The sequence below is a fragment of the Onychostoma macrolepis genome, chromosome 25 (assembly GCF_012432095.1).
Source record: "Onychostoma macrolepis isolate SWU-2019 chromosome 25, ASM1243209v1, whole genome shotgun sequence".
Lineage (NCBI taxonomy): Eukaryota > Metazoa > Chordata > Actinopteri > Cypriniformes > Cyprinidae > Onychostoma > Onychostoma macrolepis.
Genome location: NC_081179.1, coordinates 15,298,534 through 15,315,467, shown reverse-complemented (window position 1 = coordinate 15,315,467; position 16,934 = coordinate 15,298,534). Strand labels below are relative to the sequence as shown.

At 37.0% G+C, this 16,934-nt stretch overlaps 2 protein-coding genes across 5 annotated transcripts in view; one reads left to right on the top strand and one right to left on the bottom strand.

The window, feature by feature from the left end:
• wasla (WASP like actin nucleation promoting factor a) overlaps positions 1 to 11,580 on the top strand; it is a 29,408-nt gene extending 17,828 nt beyond the window's left edge. For 2 of the 3 annotated variants that reach the window (XM_058766946.1, XM_058766943.1), the window contains 7 exons: positions 137 to 311; positions 1,807 to 1,849; positions 3,468 to 3,621; positions 3,955 to 3,972; positions 5,057 to 5,574; positions 9,522 to 9,627; positions 10,012 to 10,145. In XM_058766946.1, coding sequence (XP_058622929.1) covers positions 137 to 311; positions 1,807 to 1,849; positions 3,468 to 3,621; positions 3,955 to 3,972; positions 5,057 to 5,574; positions 9,522 to 9,627; positions 10,012 to 10,073 — 1,076 coding nt within the window. In that variant the 3' untranslated portion in view covers positions 10,074 to 10,145. Of the gene's footprint in view, positions 1 to 136; positions 312 to 1,806; positions 1,850 to 3,467; positions 3,622 to 3,954; positions 3,973 to 5,056; positions 5,575 to 9,521; positions 9,628 to 10,011 lie in introns of all 3 variants that reach the window. The other variant, XM_058766944.1, reaches the window with a different exon arrangement.
• On the bottom strand, positions 10,194 to 16,533 carry lmod2a (leiomodin 2 (cardiac) a). Of its 2 annotated transcripts, none has more exons than XM_058766948.1 (3): positions 15,912 to 16,533; positions 13,283 to 14,519; positions 10,194 to 11,608 (listed from the first exon to the last, which is right to left on the bottom strand). In XM_058766948.1, exons 1-3 carry the CDS (start codon positions 16,155 to 16,157, stop codon positions 11,598 to 11,600), a joined length of 1,494 nt encoding a protein of 497 aa, XP_058622931.1. In that variant the 5' UTR covers positions 16,158 to 16,533; the 3' UTR covers positions 10,194 to 11,597. The 2 variants fall into 2 exon arrangements, with proteins under 2 accessions (XP_058622931.1, XP_058622930.1); XM_058766947.1 differs by having other exon boundaries at positions 13,287 to 14,519.
• Positions 16,534 to 16,934: the final 401 nt, after the last annotated feature.

Below are 16,934 nucleotides of genomic sequence, written 5' to 3'. Positions count from 1 at the left end.
GCTGGACAGAATCAGCTGTTGTTGGCAACACACTGCGAGCTCGGCCAGAGACGACTGCTGTCACTCTCGCAGGGAAATGTTTGCAACAGGTTGGAGATTCTCAGGCAGCAGCTAATCAGTTTTGTCATGTGCCCAGGACCCACTCTCCCGATGGCGACGGTGGACATCAAGAACCCCGAGATAAACAACAAACTTAATATGTCCCACATGAATAACATGGTGCACAGTGGCCTTAACAAGAAGGAGAAGAAGGTCAAGGGCAAGAGGAAGAAGTTGACAAAGGCTGACATTGGGACACCAAGCAACTTCCAGTGAGTCTTTTAAGTATAGTAGATTCAGTACTTCCTGTGTTGGCAGGAAGTGACATCAGTAATGCATATTAAAATGCTGCTTTTGGGTTTTTCTGCTTCTAATGAATCTTTATTTGTATTCTCATGTTGGTTTCTGTCCGTATGCTCAAAAACAAACACTAACTTGTAATATTTGTAGTTTAATGTTTTGTTTGTTTGTTATGCTTTTAACCCTTTTTCTACAAAAATGCTAGTTTATGTTAACAAAAACTTACTAACTTATCTTAACAAAAGAGTTGATCATTTTTGTGCTTTTTAAAAATGATTTTTTCCCCCACCTTGTTGCAACTGTGGTGTTCCCAGTCAAAAATAACCGGCCTACAATTGCTTATAAATTTCTTATGCAATTTTATTAGCAAATATAGAATTATATCTTTTTATCAACTTATCTTTAAAAAAAGTTTTAGGACTAACTTATCTGAAAAGAAATTATTTATCTATTTTCTATAGCCTTGATGCTTGTTTTAGTTTCATCAACAGAATACACTTAAAGAAATGTAAGCCTAAAGTGTGAAAATCCTCAGTAACTTATCTTCAATTAAATTATTAACTTAAATTATTATAAACTTAAAAAAAAAACGTATTTAAATACTTATTCGTTTAATTTGCTAAATCAGCTTTTGACACGTATACCTTGAAAGAAATGTAAGATTAAAGTTTAAAAATACACATTAAATTACACTTGAAAATGTTATTTAAAAAACATTATAACTTCAATATTTTGTTTTTGTAAATGTTTTGAAAATCCACATTAATTCAAACTTGAAAATGTTATTTATAATGTTATTTTTTTTTTTACTTAATTCAGATATTTATGTATTTATTTATTTTAGCTGTGCTGTTTTTTTTTGGCATTATTATTATTATTATTAATAATTATTTTTTGCAGTATTCATAATAAATATTGGATTTAATCTTTGTCAACTTTATTATTATTATTATTTACTAATTGGCAGTGTTATTTTATTATTATTTAGATACTTGTATAGTTTTTGTTAATATTGTGAAATTTTTGTATTCTTAATTTGTTTTTGTTTTTTTTATGTCAGTATAGCTTTAATTTTTTATTACTATTAATTATAAGCTTGGCTTATGCACCGTAGTTTTTAAGTGAGCATTGCCAAAATTATCCCCAAATAATATTTTTTTTTTTTTCACTCAAAAACTCAGCTCAGATCAGTGTGACCTGCAGCCAATCAGTTCCTAGAGAAATAAAATAAATAATTTCCTAGAAAAATACAAAACCTGTGCTTATTGAAAGAAAACAAGTTGGCAAAAAGACTGATTGCAAGATTTGTTAATAATATAACACATGAGAGATTTACAAACAAAATACTAATTTAGGATGGATCTTCAACACACAAGCACAAGGGTTAAGTTTCTTTTTTCCATTTCCTCATGTTGTATTTGTCGTTGTTTATGCCAGTCTGACTGTGCTTAACGCAATATTTTCCAGGCACATCGGTCATGTAGGATGGGATCCGAACACAGGCTTCGATGTAAGTACACAACAATGACTTGCTCTGTCACACTCACACGCTCTCACATACATATTGAAGAATCTCTCATAGGAAAACAATGCTGACCTGTGTAGTAATGGCATGATAAAATGCCTCAATAGCCTTGTGTTCATGCAGGCTGAAGCATCTGACGCCCACACTACCCAGACTGCATTTGTACACAGCAATGAGCTGTCTGTGTATTTGCACTGTGTGTATTTTAAATAGGTTTGTTATGGAAATACTGGAGATATTGCAAACTGCTGCCTTTTTATGAGGCAATTAGAAATTCAGCCTACTGGTGCAATAAAATGAGATGCTGTTGCGCTTAACTAACTGGAAAAATGTGCAAATGCTCTGAAGAAGGCTTCACATTTTAAGGTTTGCATTATGCATGCAGTTGGAATGTTGAGCATGACATAATGGATGGTTTTAGCCGAGATGGTTACAATTAGCAGTTTGTCCATAAGGTGGCAGGATTGTGCTATATTTGAGAACAGCATGAACGCTGGGAAATCATGTGTCTAGTGCTTGCAAGGCAGAATTGCATTGACATTTCTCTTAAGATTTTAATCATCGTGATCTTAAAAATAAAAATCTCCCATTAACTTGCACTTGAAAATGTTACTGACTTTTAAAAATGTTTAACTAATTTTTTTTTTACTTATTAAAATATATAATTTACATTTGATAATGTCATTGAGTTTTAAAAATGTTCACTTATTTTTACTTATAAATAAAATAAAATAAGTGAATCTTTTTTTTTATTTTAGCCTTATTTTTTAGTTTTTAGAAGCATTATACTTTTAAAGAAATTTAAGATTAAAATTTGAAAACTTGGTCATCTTTAGAAAATGTAGATTTATTAATTTTAATTTTTTTTATTTAAGCCTCAATCGTCTGATTTTAGTCTTTCTAAACATTATACCTTTAAAAATTATTTTTTCAACCTCATATCGTTCCTAACCTGTATGAGTTTATTCCTTCTGTTGAACACAAAAGAAGATATTTTGAAGACTGTTGGTAACCAAACAGTTGACGATAGCCATTGACTTCCATAGTATGGAAAAAAAATACCATGGAAGTCAATGGCTACCGTCAACATTATTCAAAATATCATCTTGGGTTAACTACTATCCCTTTAACTCACACTTCAGCATTCAAAAACTAATCAACAGTGATAATGATATTTGCATACTGAGTTGCGATTTGATCTTACATCTGTTTGCATACTGGAATGTGATTGGGCCTTTTGATTATGCATCCATTGACTCATCGTTTTGACACATCATCATTAATATATATATATATAATCTCTCTCTTTCTTCTTCTATCTATACTTAGTTGTGCTTACTAAGGCAAGCATCACTATTACTATTGCTCATACTTAAGGTTGGTGATTTGAACAAACCCCTAACCCTAAATATAACATTTCAGCAACGAATCTGCACGTTTTTGCTACGGGAATGAATGATACTTCAAATTATTTGACACGGGCAAAAATTCTAGTTTTGCTTAACTTCATCACTCTTCTTTTGCTGCCTTGCAAGCACTTGTATTTAATTTATGGAATCTAGTAAGTAAACAGTTCTCATGACTTGACCTTTTTATTTTGCAGTTGAATAATTTGGACCCAGAGCTGAAGAACCTGTTTGACATGTGTGGCATCTCTGAGGCCCAGCTCAAAGACAAGGAGACGTCGAAGGTCATCTACGACTTCATTGAGAAGAAGGGCGGCGTAGAGGCTGTGAAGAATGAGCTGAGACGACAAGGTGAGACTGATCGCTGTCAGACTCTCTGCACTCAACACCTGCGATTTGTGGCCTCATCATATTCACCTGTCTGTCCACCAACCATCTGCTGGCAGAAAGTCAGGCCTGAATCAACAAAAATAGCCCAAAACTTCCCCTAACTAGTTAGTTATTTTTTGAGTTCTTTTCTGTCCTCAGTGAAAACAAAATGATGCATGAAGCAGCAAAGCCAATATATCCTTTCATGACATTAAAATAATGTGGCTGTAACACATTCCTGAGAGGATTTTATACAGAAGTTGGGTGTATATATTAGCATTTTGTATTTGATCAATATATGTGGTTTTCCTTCAGGTCCTCCCAGGTGTTGCGGTAGGTGCAATGTGTGTGTTTCTGAGTGAAACCTGCTTAGATTTGCATGTGTTAGAGGTCTGATTCTTTGCAGGTTGGCATGGGTTGTTTGATTGATTTTTTTTGTTTTGTTTTGTTTTGTTTTTTAATACTTGGATGACACATTTTCTAATGTAACTTCATAGAATAGCATTTGTGCATATATGGACATTTCCATGGTTCTTCATGAGGCATTTGTTTACTTATGTTAATCTTTTAAAAACATGTTTGATTTTGTTTGTTTTTTTCCACTTGAGTGAAGGTCTTTCTCTAGTTTTAAAGGCCCCATGAAATGAAATTGACTTCCAACTCGGAAACTGAGGGTTTAGAGAAAGTTTAAAGATTCCCACTCATAATTATGGCTTTGTGGTGGCATTCATATGCGTTCAACTCATTAAAGTGCCCCTGTTATGGGTTATGAAAGGTTCATATTTTGGTTTTGGGAGTTCCCAACAACAGGTTGACATGCATGCAAGGTCAAAAAACACTTTCATTTTCTTATAATATGCATTTATTTTTACCTTATTTGCTCAACGACTCCCAAACGATTCATTCAACAATTTATTTTTCCAAACCCCTCCTTTGCGTGACGCTGATCTGCGGTAATTGGTCCGATTGGTCGATTTCATTTAAAGCAGTGTTTGTGAGTGCAGTGCTGCTTTATGTACAGCCGTTACCAGGGAAACGGCTATTTTTACGCTCCAAAAGCAGCACCTAGTGGCAAAGAATGAATTTGCATTTTCATTCAGACCAATGAGAAAATCAAGTTTCATGTTGACGTCAACATGAAACGGCTTGGGATTCTTTTTAAAAACGACTTGTTTCAATGATTGAGTTGACTCTTTCTTTTGAGAGACAATAACTTTATACATGGTGCACTTTCAGATTTAAAACTTTGCAGGATGTTTTCATTCACTGAGAGATGTGTTACACACTGCGTGAAAGGTAATTTTCAAAAATCCATAATAGGGGCACTTTAATGTGATGACTTGAACAACCCATAATACATGGAGAGTCTGCATATTCATTTATTTTAACGCTAACAAATTTGTTTCTCCACTTGCAGCACCCCCGCCTCCACCCTCCCGGGGCGGACCACCACCCCCACCCCCTCCTCACACTTCTGGACCCCCACCTCCACCACCCCCAGTGCGGGGACGAGGAGCCCCACCACCCCCTCCACCTTCAAGGGCCCCCACGAGCGCTCCGCCTCCACCTCCTCCATCCCGGCCTAGCATGGGAGCACCTCCACCACCTCCCAGTAGAGGGCATCCACCTCCCCCTCCACCTACACCTGCTCCCGCCTCTATGCCACCTCCCCCGCCACCACCACCTCCATCTGGAGTAGCCGCCCCGCCTCCACCTCCTCCTCCACCGCCTCCTCCTGGACCTCCTCCACCCCCTGACATGGACGGAGGCCACAGTGAATCAACGCCCTCGCCCGTAGGCGGGAAGTCAGCTCTGCTGGAGCAAATCAGGGAGGGCACTCAGTTAAAGAAAGTGGAGCATAACAACAGGCCAGTGTCATCCACAGGACGTGACGCGCTACTCGACCAGATCCGACAGGGCATCCAGCTCAAAACGGTGAGGACTGTCAATGCTAACATATCCTGATGTGTCCCAGACAAAGGTGGAGGACCGCCTGCTCACCTGTCAATCATCCATTGTGTTAAAAATGAGGTTTTAAACTGCCAGTTACATGTGCATGTTTTGTCACTATATACGTTTATTTTATGCAGTTTTATAATTTTATTTTATGTGTGTGTGTGTGTGTGTGTATATAGATAGATAGATAGATAGGTAGATAGATAGATGTGTGTATATGTGAAACAGTGGTGGTCACAAGGGACATCTTATGCAAAAACACACTGTAATACATTTTTATAATAAAATTATAACATTTATTTTATTATTAAAAAAATGTATTATAGTATATTTGGATTATGTATGTATGTATGTAACCCTGGACCACAAAACCAGTCATAATGTATTGATGTATGGTTTGTTAGGATCGGACAATATTTGTCTGAGATACAACTATTTGAAAATCTGGAATCTGAGGCTGCAAAAAAATCCAAATATTGAGAAAGTCTCCTTTAAAGTTGTCCAAATAAAGTTCTTAAAAGTGCACATTACTAATCAAAAATTAAGTTTTGAGATATTTACAGTAGGAAATTTACAAAATACCTTCACGAAACATGATCTTTACTTAATGTCCTAATGATTTTTGGCATTAAAAAAAAAAATCGATAATTTTGACCCATACAATGTATTTTTGGCTTTTGCTACAAATATATCTGTGCTACTTATGACTGGTTTTGTGGTCCACGGTGTATGAATATTTTTATATATATATATATATATATACACATATACATATACATACATACATACATACATACATCTATCTATCTATGTGTATGTTTCACAAGGGACACCTTATGCTCACCGAGGATGGATTTATTTGATCAAAAAAACATTAATACTGAAAAATATTACTAGTTTAAAAAACTGCTTTCTATTTGAATATATTTTAAAATATAATTTATTTCTGTGATGCAAAGCTGAGTTTTCAGCAGCCTTCACATGAAACGTTTCCTACTTTTTATCAATGTTAAAAACAGTTGTGCTTATTACAGGTGCTGGTCATATAATTAGAATATCATCAAAAAGTTGATTTATTTCACTAATTCCATTCAAAAAGTGAAACTTGTATATTATATTCATTCATTACACACAGACTGATATATTTTAAATGTTTATTTCTTTTAATTTTGATGATTAGAGCTTACAGCTCATGAAAGTCAAAAATCAGTATCACAAAATATTAGAATATTTACATTTGAGTTTGAATAAATGACCATCCCTACAGTATAAATTCTGGGTATCTCTTGTTCTTTGAAACCACAATAATGGGGAAGACTACTGACTTGGCAATGATCCAGAAGACGAACATTGACACCCTCCACAAAGAGGGTAAGTCACAGAAGGCCATTACTGAAAGGTGTGGCTGTTTACAGAGTGCTGTATCAAAGCATATTAAATGCAAAGTTGACTGGAAGGAAGAATTTGGGTAGGAAAAGGTGCACAAGCAACAGGGATGACCGCAAGCTTGAGAATACAGTCAAGCAAAGCTGATTCAAACACTTGTGAGAGCTTCACAAGGAGAGAACTGAAGCTGGAGTCAGTGCATCAAGAGTCACCACGCTCAGACATCTTCAGGAAAAGGGCTACCAAGCCACTTCTGAACCAGAGACAACGTCAGAAGCGTCTTACCTGGGCTGTGGAGAAAAAGAACTGGACTGTTGCTCAGTGGTCCAAAGTCCTCTTTTCAGATGAAAGTAAATTTTGCATTTCATTTGGAAATCAAGGTCCCAGAGTCTGAAGGAAGAGTGGAGAGGCACAGAATCCATGTTGCTTGAAGTCCAGTGTGAAGTTTCCAAAGTCTGTGATGATTTGGGCTGCCATGTCATCTGCTGGTGTTGGTCCACTGTGTTTTCTGAAGTCCACAGTAGTGCTGGGCGGTATACCGGTTCATACCGAATACCGGTGTTTAATTTTCTTATGATATGAATTTTTAAAATACCGCAATACTGGTGTCATTTAAATAACACTCAGAACGCGACACTGTTTGATAGGGGTCTCTTTTCACTATTGCATTGTGGCGAGGACACAGCTGTGTATGTACTAAACGTGAACGTTCTGAAGCTGTAGAACTAGTAGAACGTCGTGACACAGAAGAACTCATCCACAATATGCACCGCCCGCTGCAATCAGCTCCCACGTCTCACACACACGAGCGTGACTTTAGCACTATATTTAGCAACTTTCAAACCCTTTTAGAGGCTTTTTTCCATAGAATATACAAACTGACAAACCTAGCGACTTTTTTGGATAAACCTTAGCTATGGTTCAGTTGGAAGATGTCTCCAGTGCTGCCCTGCGAGCACGAGATCTGACTCTCCCGGCGCAGTGTCGCCTCTCTCGGCGTCTGTTCTGTGCAGCGAGCGGCAGAGAAGCACCGCATTCAGCTGGCCGTACTGCCGCAGACTCGTCAGTAAATGAGTACAAAACAGCGTTTCCAAGCACTTGCTGCTAACTGACTGTTTGGAATGATAAATAATGAGCATAGTTCGTCTGTTAATATTATGCACTTTTTTTAAATTTTTATTTAGTTTGTTACTCAGATGCAGGCAGTGCGCTGCATGAGACAAAAAAGTAATATAGCCAAAACCACCGCATAGCCGCTCTTTAGTGTAACGTTAGATGCATGTTGATTTTATCAGACGATGACGTGATTATAAATGAGAGTGACTCCTGGTTAACATGTATTAATGAGTCGTGTTTAGTCACTATTTAGTGTGGAATTTTTGTACAATATTAGCACATCATGACAGTAAAATAGGGTATTCTAAGTCAATCTACTGCAGTTTTTCCTCTCTCAATCAGTAGAAAATGTGGTTAACACCCGGTCATGCATGAAAAAAATAAATACCGTCATATACCGTGAAACCGGTATAATTTTGAAAAATACCCTGATATAAATTTTTGGTCATACCGCCCAGCACTAGTCCACAGTCAACGCAGCCGTATACCAGGAAGTTTTAGAGCACTTCATGCTTCCTGCTGCTGACCAACTTTATGGAGATGCTGATTTCATTTTCCAGCAGGACTTGGCACATGCACACAGTGCCAAAGCAACCAGTATCTGGTTTAAGGACCATGGTATCCCTGTTCTTAATTGGCCAGCAAACTCGCCTGACCTTAACCCCATAGAAAATCTATGGGGTATTGTCAAGAGGAAGATGCAATATGCCAGACCCAACAATGCAGAAGAGCTGAAGGCCACTATCAGAGCAACCTGGGCTCTCATAACACCTGAGCAGTGCCACAGACTGATCGACTCCATGCCACGCCACATTGTTGCAGTAATTCAGGCTAAAGGAGCCCCAACTAAGTATTGAGTGCTGTACATGCTCATACTTTTCATGTTCATCCTTTTCAGTTGGAAATCCTTTCTTTGTATTGGTCTTAAGTAATATTCTAATTTTCTGAGATACTGAATTTGGGATTTTCCTTAGTTGTCAGTTATAATCATCAAAATTAAAAGAAATAAACATTTGAAATATATCAGTCTGTGTGTAATGAATGAATATAATATACAAGTTTCACTTTTTGAATGGAATTAGTGAAATAAATCAACTTTTTGATGATATTCTAATTATATGACCAGCACCTGTATATTTTTGGGAAAACCGTGACACTTTTTTTTTTTTTTTTTTTTTTTTTAAGGATTCTTTGCTTAATAGAAAGTTCAAAAGAACAGCATTTATTTGAAATGGACATCTTTTGTGATGATATAAATGTTTATTTAAAAAATTATAAATTACTGTTGCTTTTACATCCTTGCTGAATTAAATTATAAAAAAAAAACCTTTGGAACAGTAGTGTGAGTCCCCAAATACTGTCATATTGTAGCACGCTCTAGGAACTGTTATTTTTGTCTGATTGCTTTCTTCTTGAATGTTCAGGTATCAGATAATGACTCAGGACCACCCACCCCTGCTCAATCAGCAGGCATTGTTGGAGCTCTGATGGAGGTGATGCAAAAGAGGAGCAAAGCCATCCACTCCTCAGGTAAGTGCTTGTTTCAGTCTCTCAAAAGTTTGTTCAAAACAGGCCACTCGACAACTACAAATAATTTTTTTCCCCCTCACTTTCATGGCTGTTGATCAAGTTAAATCGAGTTTACATACAATAAAAATGCTCTAAGATGACATAACGTCAAGCCCAACTTAAAAGATTATTTTTGTGACATGACAGATTATGACTTTTTCCTCTTCATTCTTAAGTCGCAACATCCCCATTTAAATCAATGTATTTTCTGACGTAGATAAACGCTAATGTGTTAAGGGCATTTCTCAAATATCCTTTGGTTCATTTGAGTTTGTGTGTTAATGGCATTGTCAGTAAATAATGAGATATTTACGGAGGTTATGCATTTTTTTTTTTGGTCCTCAGATGAAGATGAGGATGATGAGGATGATGAAGACTTTGAGGATGATGACGAATGGGATGATTAATCCCGCAACACTAACCCCACCCAGTAGAGTAAATGATACTAAATTCTCACTTCCCCAAATTTTATGCTCATTCTGTGTATGTTTTTTTTTGTTTTTCTTCTTTTTTCAAATCGCTGTATATTTTTGTTGCCTTTTTGCTTTTTTTTTTTTTTTTTTTTTTTTTTTTTTAATAATCTGTGCAATACCTCATGTAATCTGTAAAGTATTGTCATTTATCCTCTGTAAAATAATCTCCTGGAATAACCATGTGAAGTTTTATGCCAGGATTCATGATGTGTTGACCTGAATGTTTTTGTTCCCCTGTGAGTGGGGAAAGGGAGATGGACAGGACGCTCAATGTCCTTATTAATTGTTGATTAATGATTTAGATAACACTATTTTCATACCCTACTTTTCTGTACCTTCGATTTTCTTATTCAAATCCTAGTTTAGCATTCTTAGATTTGGTAAGAGGTTCTCCTATCAGAATATGTATGTCCCCTGTATTGTTTCCCTTGTAAATGTACACCAGGCTGATATATTGAGGCTATATATATTTTTGCACGAATAACAAAAAGAAATTCATTACAGGATGAGAACACATTGGCTGAACACGTTAAATATGATTTCTGTGGTAATCACGATCAGTGTCACACTACATTGCACGTCAAAGAGTAGACAGTTCTGAGTTTTTGGTTTCACTTTATTAACAAGAAAATAATATACGGTAGATTCAAACTGGCAAAGTCGTGAGTACAGCTTGCTCCTGAATGTGAAAAACCATCAATTCACAAATATAGAATTTCAGTCATATCAAGAAAAAAAAAAAACAACAGAAAAAAAGCACTTCACAAAAAACACACACACACAAAAAATAAACAATTTAAACTTCCATTTGTTACACGCTTTTACAGGTCAATGCTAGACTGACAACTACATTTAAGGCAATGGAAAAAAACAACAACAAACCTTTATGTACAATTAATGCTGGTTTAACAGTATTGTCTGTCTGAACTGAATTTGCTGTCCTTGTCCTGAAAGGATAGTGCTGAAAAAATTGTATAATTGACATCAAATGTTACAAGAGGGTTGGAATGTGGAATGAAAACACTAAATTCTATACTTAAATAAATGGTACTATTTACAAACCTGAGATATGGTGCTTTTCTTTTTAGTACCCTACTTATGTAAATACTGCTTGCATACCTGTGCATCTTTGATGACTAAAATTTCTGGATCAAACAGGATCAGCCTCTCAACTAGTTGCATGACGGATACTTTGGAATCTGAAATATGGCAATCGGCTTTAAAAGTACTATTAAAAGAACTATTTTCTTCTTTGATTTGATCTTTCTCATTTTATGTAAGTTACAAAGCAGTTGTTGAAACTACTCATTGATCAAAGTTGGTGGAAAAGTTACGAGAAACACTTGTGTATAAATAATTCAGATTCAATGCCAGTTAAGAGAACAAATGTTTTCATTTCTGTTATTTGTTTTACAGTTTCAGTTTTATATGAGCTGTTTTATATGTCAGGAATGATGATTATTGGTGACCTGCAAGAAAAAGAAGAAAACGCTAGTCAGTGTAATGTTAAAACTGCCACAAATATTGTATGTAGTATACATGGCAGAAGCATTAAGTAAAAGCCACAAAGGTATGTATGTATGTATGTATGTGTATATATATATATATATATATATATATATATATATATATATATATATATATATATATATATATATATATATATATATATATATATATATATATATGAATGAATGTCAAGCATACAACGGCGTGAGTACATTTTCTTTTTTGCATTGTCTATCCCTTTAAAATATTAATTTACTTTTATTGAGAACTTGAAATTATGAATGCTTTTTGAAGCCCTTAAATAAGAGCATGCTTTTACTCTTGTTGGCAAGTACAACTTGGCAACATCATTGTTAGTGCGGTAAAACTAAACTTTCCATCTATTAAATTTGAACTAAAATTTATGCTTTTTCCACTGGATAATGATTTCAGTCAAAACCACCACTGAATGAATAATTCAGTTCTTGGTATAAAAAGGTAATTATTGCTTGAAGTCTTACAATCGATTCCCAGGAGACCTGATTTGGCAGGGCTGGTGTTTACCAAACCCTTAGTTCAGGGGCTCGTACTTCATACCTCGCTTAATACATCTGAGATGATTTGAAAGATTCCAGATCTTTTAATCCTGATAACTGATCTCTGGCTAATTTGGTTCTTCAAATGTATTTGCTTATTAGATTAAAATATTTGGATTAAGTTGTCTAAGATTACTGCGCGTTCTCGTGTTCCCTGAAAAGGGCAGATGTATCGATACTCGAAACCACGCTCAGCAATGCAGCGATTGGCTGGCAGCAAGACAGCAAGGTAATGGCATCGTATAATTAAAAAAGACACCTGACAAAAGAGTTGACAAATTTCTGGACTTTTATTAGGAAACAGCCAAGTGAACAAAACTACATAAATGGTATAATAGATAAATGCAATGTGCACTGTTATTTTTTTGCATGATTCCCAATTATTTATATTCACAATTTCTAGTATTTGTACAGGCTTTACATTTTTATTTCGTTGTACTTAGCAATTCATTTAATTTTATCTTTGAAACAGATTTGTTACTTGACAGCATTAAAGTTTCTTAAAGGTCAAGATCAAGTTTTCTGCATCTCCTGCGCTCCATCAAGCCACTCCCATAATATCTGTCACCACTCAAATTAATGCACGACTCTACACTGTATGAATTATTTTATCATGAATGAATATTTCAATGAGTAAAACTAGCTGTGTCTATAGTATTATGGACTACACAACATTATTATATTATTTTTCAGTTAATTGTTCAATTATTATTATTTTAAATGACTGTCCCTGGATCAGTAGGGTACTCTTGTTATAAAGTAGCAGTGGCTGGGGCAGATTGTAAGTATCAATTCTGCTTAAAAAGATGCAATCTAATCCTGTTTACATGAAATAAGCCTGCTCCTGAGCAGGTTTAAGTTTACGGACCTGTTGCTATGACAGCAACTCCGGGATGAACTTCGAAGAACCAACCAATCCAAGATCAAGCAAAATCATCAACCATCAAATCCTGCTAACTGAGTTGGCGACGTATGAAGAATGGACCCCTGAAGTTCTTATCCTCTCCAGTAATATTGTTTGAGTGAATTACAAATTTGGGCACTGTTTTTAAGGCTTACCTACTTTGTCTTGGACAAATTCTAAATGTCTTGCCCTTCTTAGTGTACCAATGCTGCTTCTACGAATAGATGCCAATAGATCATCACGCGTTGACCCCTGGGTGCCTCCCAGACACTTTCTTTCATCTTCTCTTCTCAAAGGTACTGGTTTTTCAGTTTGAAAAATGTTCTTGGTATGTTTGTCCCTTGTGAGTTTGTGTCCTTTATTTGCATTAGTCTCAAAATTTTCTATTGCTGTTTCTTCTTGTTGCTTGACCATTTCAGCGATTTTTCTAGTTGGAATATTGTTCACAACTTTTGGTTGACTGTGAGGTTGCTTTGGTAAATGAGAAGAGACCAAGGGCTTCTTCCCTTGTGTAGCATCTTTATCTGTTGAAATCTGGAACTGAAGGGACTGCGTATTGTCCACAGTGTCCCATGTCTTTGATTGCTTCTCACTTCTTTCTAGATCGTCTCGTTCTCTCTTTTGTTGCAGCCGCATTTGCCTCTGGCGGTCCTGGTTGCGGGTTAAAATACCGGTTGCACTCATCCTTGGGCCAGGTAAGTCAAAGTGGTATCCCAGTTTCAACAGGGTGGTGTTGTCCCTAAGCAGTTTCACCATTTCCATCTCCACTTGGCCTCCACAGATGTGCCGCTGGTTGTGGAATCGGAGCTCCACTAGTGTTGTGTTGTACTGAAGTGACCCAGTCAAAGCCAGAATACCTTTGCCTGAAATGAAGTTGGATTCAACATTAAGGTTGGTGATGCTGCAGTTCTTCTTCAGCATTTTGGCCAAGGCAAAAGCTACTTGATCATCTGCATGGGTGTTGGCAAGGCTGAAAACCTCAACTTGAGTGTTGGTGATTAATGCATCAGCAAAGCTCACCAAAACCTCTTGGGATATGTTCTCAATGTTGTTTAGGTTGACTTCACTCAAGGAGGTGTCGTTACGCAAGATGTTTTCCAAGGTCTTTACAATATCAGTGGGGTTACCACTTGGCCTCTCTGGTGTAACGTGGTGATGATGAAGGGCACCTTTATGGATGTGTTTAGGTTTTTGACCACTGTTGCCATTCCTCTTGCAATCTAATCGGGACAAGTCCACAAAATTCCAATTACTTGACCTAGCTTCTTTCTCCCCATCACCCCCTGTTCTGAGCCCCCAGTTTTGTTGCTCTCCCTCCTCTTCATTATCCTCAGGCTCTTCACTGCCACATTCCTCTTCGCTCTTATCTGTCTGGCACTCATCCATGCTGTCCTGTGTGTCACCATAGAAAGGAAAACAAGGTTGAGCTCTGGCATACCTCAAGCAATGATGCTTAATTAAGAAAGATATCACCAGCTGAGACAACTGAGACACCAGTAACTATGTTCTGTGGAAGCAGTGTTGCAGTCTTTGGAACTCTCTTTGAAGAAATTGAATTTCTATTTAATATAATGTTATTTTATATAAAATTAGGAACTTCTCGTTGATTTTCAATGTTTCTAAACTAAGCTAACCAAAGCTATCCATAACTCATGGGTAAAAATCTTCACAGACAGTGGCCCTCCAGGAGCTGTGTTTGACTGTCCCCTCCCTTAATTGTACCCTCAAATCAAGTACATCCAATCCTTATGCTGCATTCCATTTGTACTCGGAGGCTGGAAGTTCCGAGTTCCCAGTAGGAATTTTGTAACTGGAACGCCCTCCCAAGTCAGAGTTCCGACTCGGAATCTCTGAGGAATTACAACAACTCCCAACTTCAGAATCCAATATGGCCGCTTAGTGCATCAACAGAAGAGAAACAGTAGTAATATGTTGTTTATTTGCAATTATGTTTGTCTGTATCTCAATAAACTCAGTGGTGCACACGGTACTATCCAACCTCTATTTGATACTATGGCGTTATCTGTGCAAAATTCCACTGTTTATGTTTTAATCAACTGGTATTTCTAACAATGAATGCGTCCATCTTGGTTTTCTGACTTCTCTACTTCAACATGGTCCACTTGGGTGAGACACCATTCCCAGCTCCGACTTCCGAGGTAAATGGAACGCAGCATTAATAACCACCTTCTTATATAGTTTAGCTCCAGTCTTAATTAAATAAACCTGAACCAGATAATCAATGTCTTCAGGAGGACTAAAAACTTATGGGCAGTGTGTTGGAGCAGGTTGAAGCTAAATTCCGCAAAGTGGTGGCCTTCCACAAGTGAGTATTGGAAACACCTGCCTCAAATGAACTGCTCACAGAAACTTTAGACTTAATTATATATTTAAATACATTTTTAATTCCTTAATGAAGCTGCAGACCTTCTTGTCCCTAAGATGGAAAACTCCTTGTGGAGACCTGAGACTCCCAAAAATTGTGACTTCATGGTTTACCAAAAAGAAAGCCTAAACTGACCCCCATACAAATAATTTTGCTCTTGTTATGTGGATATGACTACACTTTCAGAATACCTTAAATAGTACTTATAGGGGTACACCATCTTGTCACCTGGGCAGTACCCTACAAAGGTACACCTTTGTACCTTACTTAACCATGAAGGGTGCCTTTTAAGGGTACCACCCCAGTGGCAAGCTGAAGCGTTTGTGTCAAGAAAAAAGAAATGGAATGCAACTGGTGCATCAAAGTTTGCAATATAACTCAATTTCTGTAGACCCTACCTCTAGCAATCTGTGAGTCTCATCCTCCCAGTACTTCAGCAGAGCCTCTCGGCTAAAAGTTCCCACTGGCTGGTTGGCCGTCTGGTCCTCTTGCCTTAGCCCAGTGGGTATGTTCGTATCAGGTTCAATTTCAGCCATAACCTTCTCCAGCTCCTGGATTTCTTCATTTGTCAGGGAGGCCAGAAGTTCATCTTCATCGATGTCCTCATACTTGCCAAGCTGTTTGTGGTACCCAAAGTTGCTCATACTTGTAACACTATGTCTCCTTTATGGGTTTTTACGTTGCCTCGATACTTGAATGTGGGATTAGTGCAGGCTTCTGGGCATGTGATAGATACACTGTTAGTCTAATCTAGGAAGCTGGTGGAGGAGGGTGCAGGACAGAGTATCTGCATATGATGGTGTCTCTCTATAAGGACACCAAGATTAGCTTGCAAGAAGAATGTGAGTTCATTTTGTAGCGGTGAGACCTGTCAGCAGCTGTTGGCCAAAATGACACAGGAACTGCTCCTTTGGGATACCACTAAAACTAGTCAAATTTGTATTTGTAAGTTACAAGATTGAAGATGCATTAAGATTCTCATGTAACATAGTTTAACCCCCATCAATGCCAATGGTTTTGAAGTTAATAAGCACATACAAGTTTGGTGACCAAATAGACTGGATTTATATACTTCTACCTTTTATGCTCAGCTTGTCCTCCAAAGCAGCTGTGCAGATACCAGAAAACCTCTGGAGCTTTAGAATCAATATTACATATCTGTGCAGTAAATACTTTTCCCAGATTATTTTTAAATCCACTGATTGTTGGAAAGTTGTCAGCATGCAATATTACAACTTTTTGATTAGGAACCAGTTATGGTGATGTAAACTAGACAGTTCAGGGCCACCAGAACTAATGAACCAAAGCTAACTGAATGTGTATAACCTAACTAACAGGACTCAAACGTTGCACTGTCATGATATGCTCACATTTTTTCAAAAGCTATCCATCTCTATCAAATGAAATGATCAGATGTACTT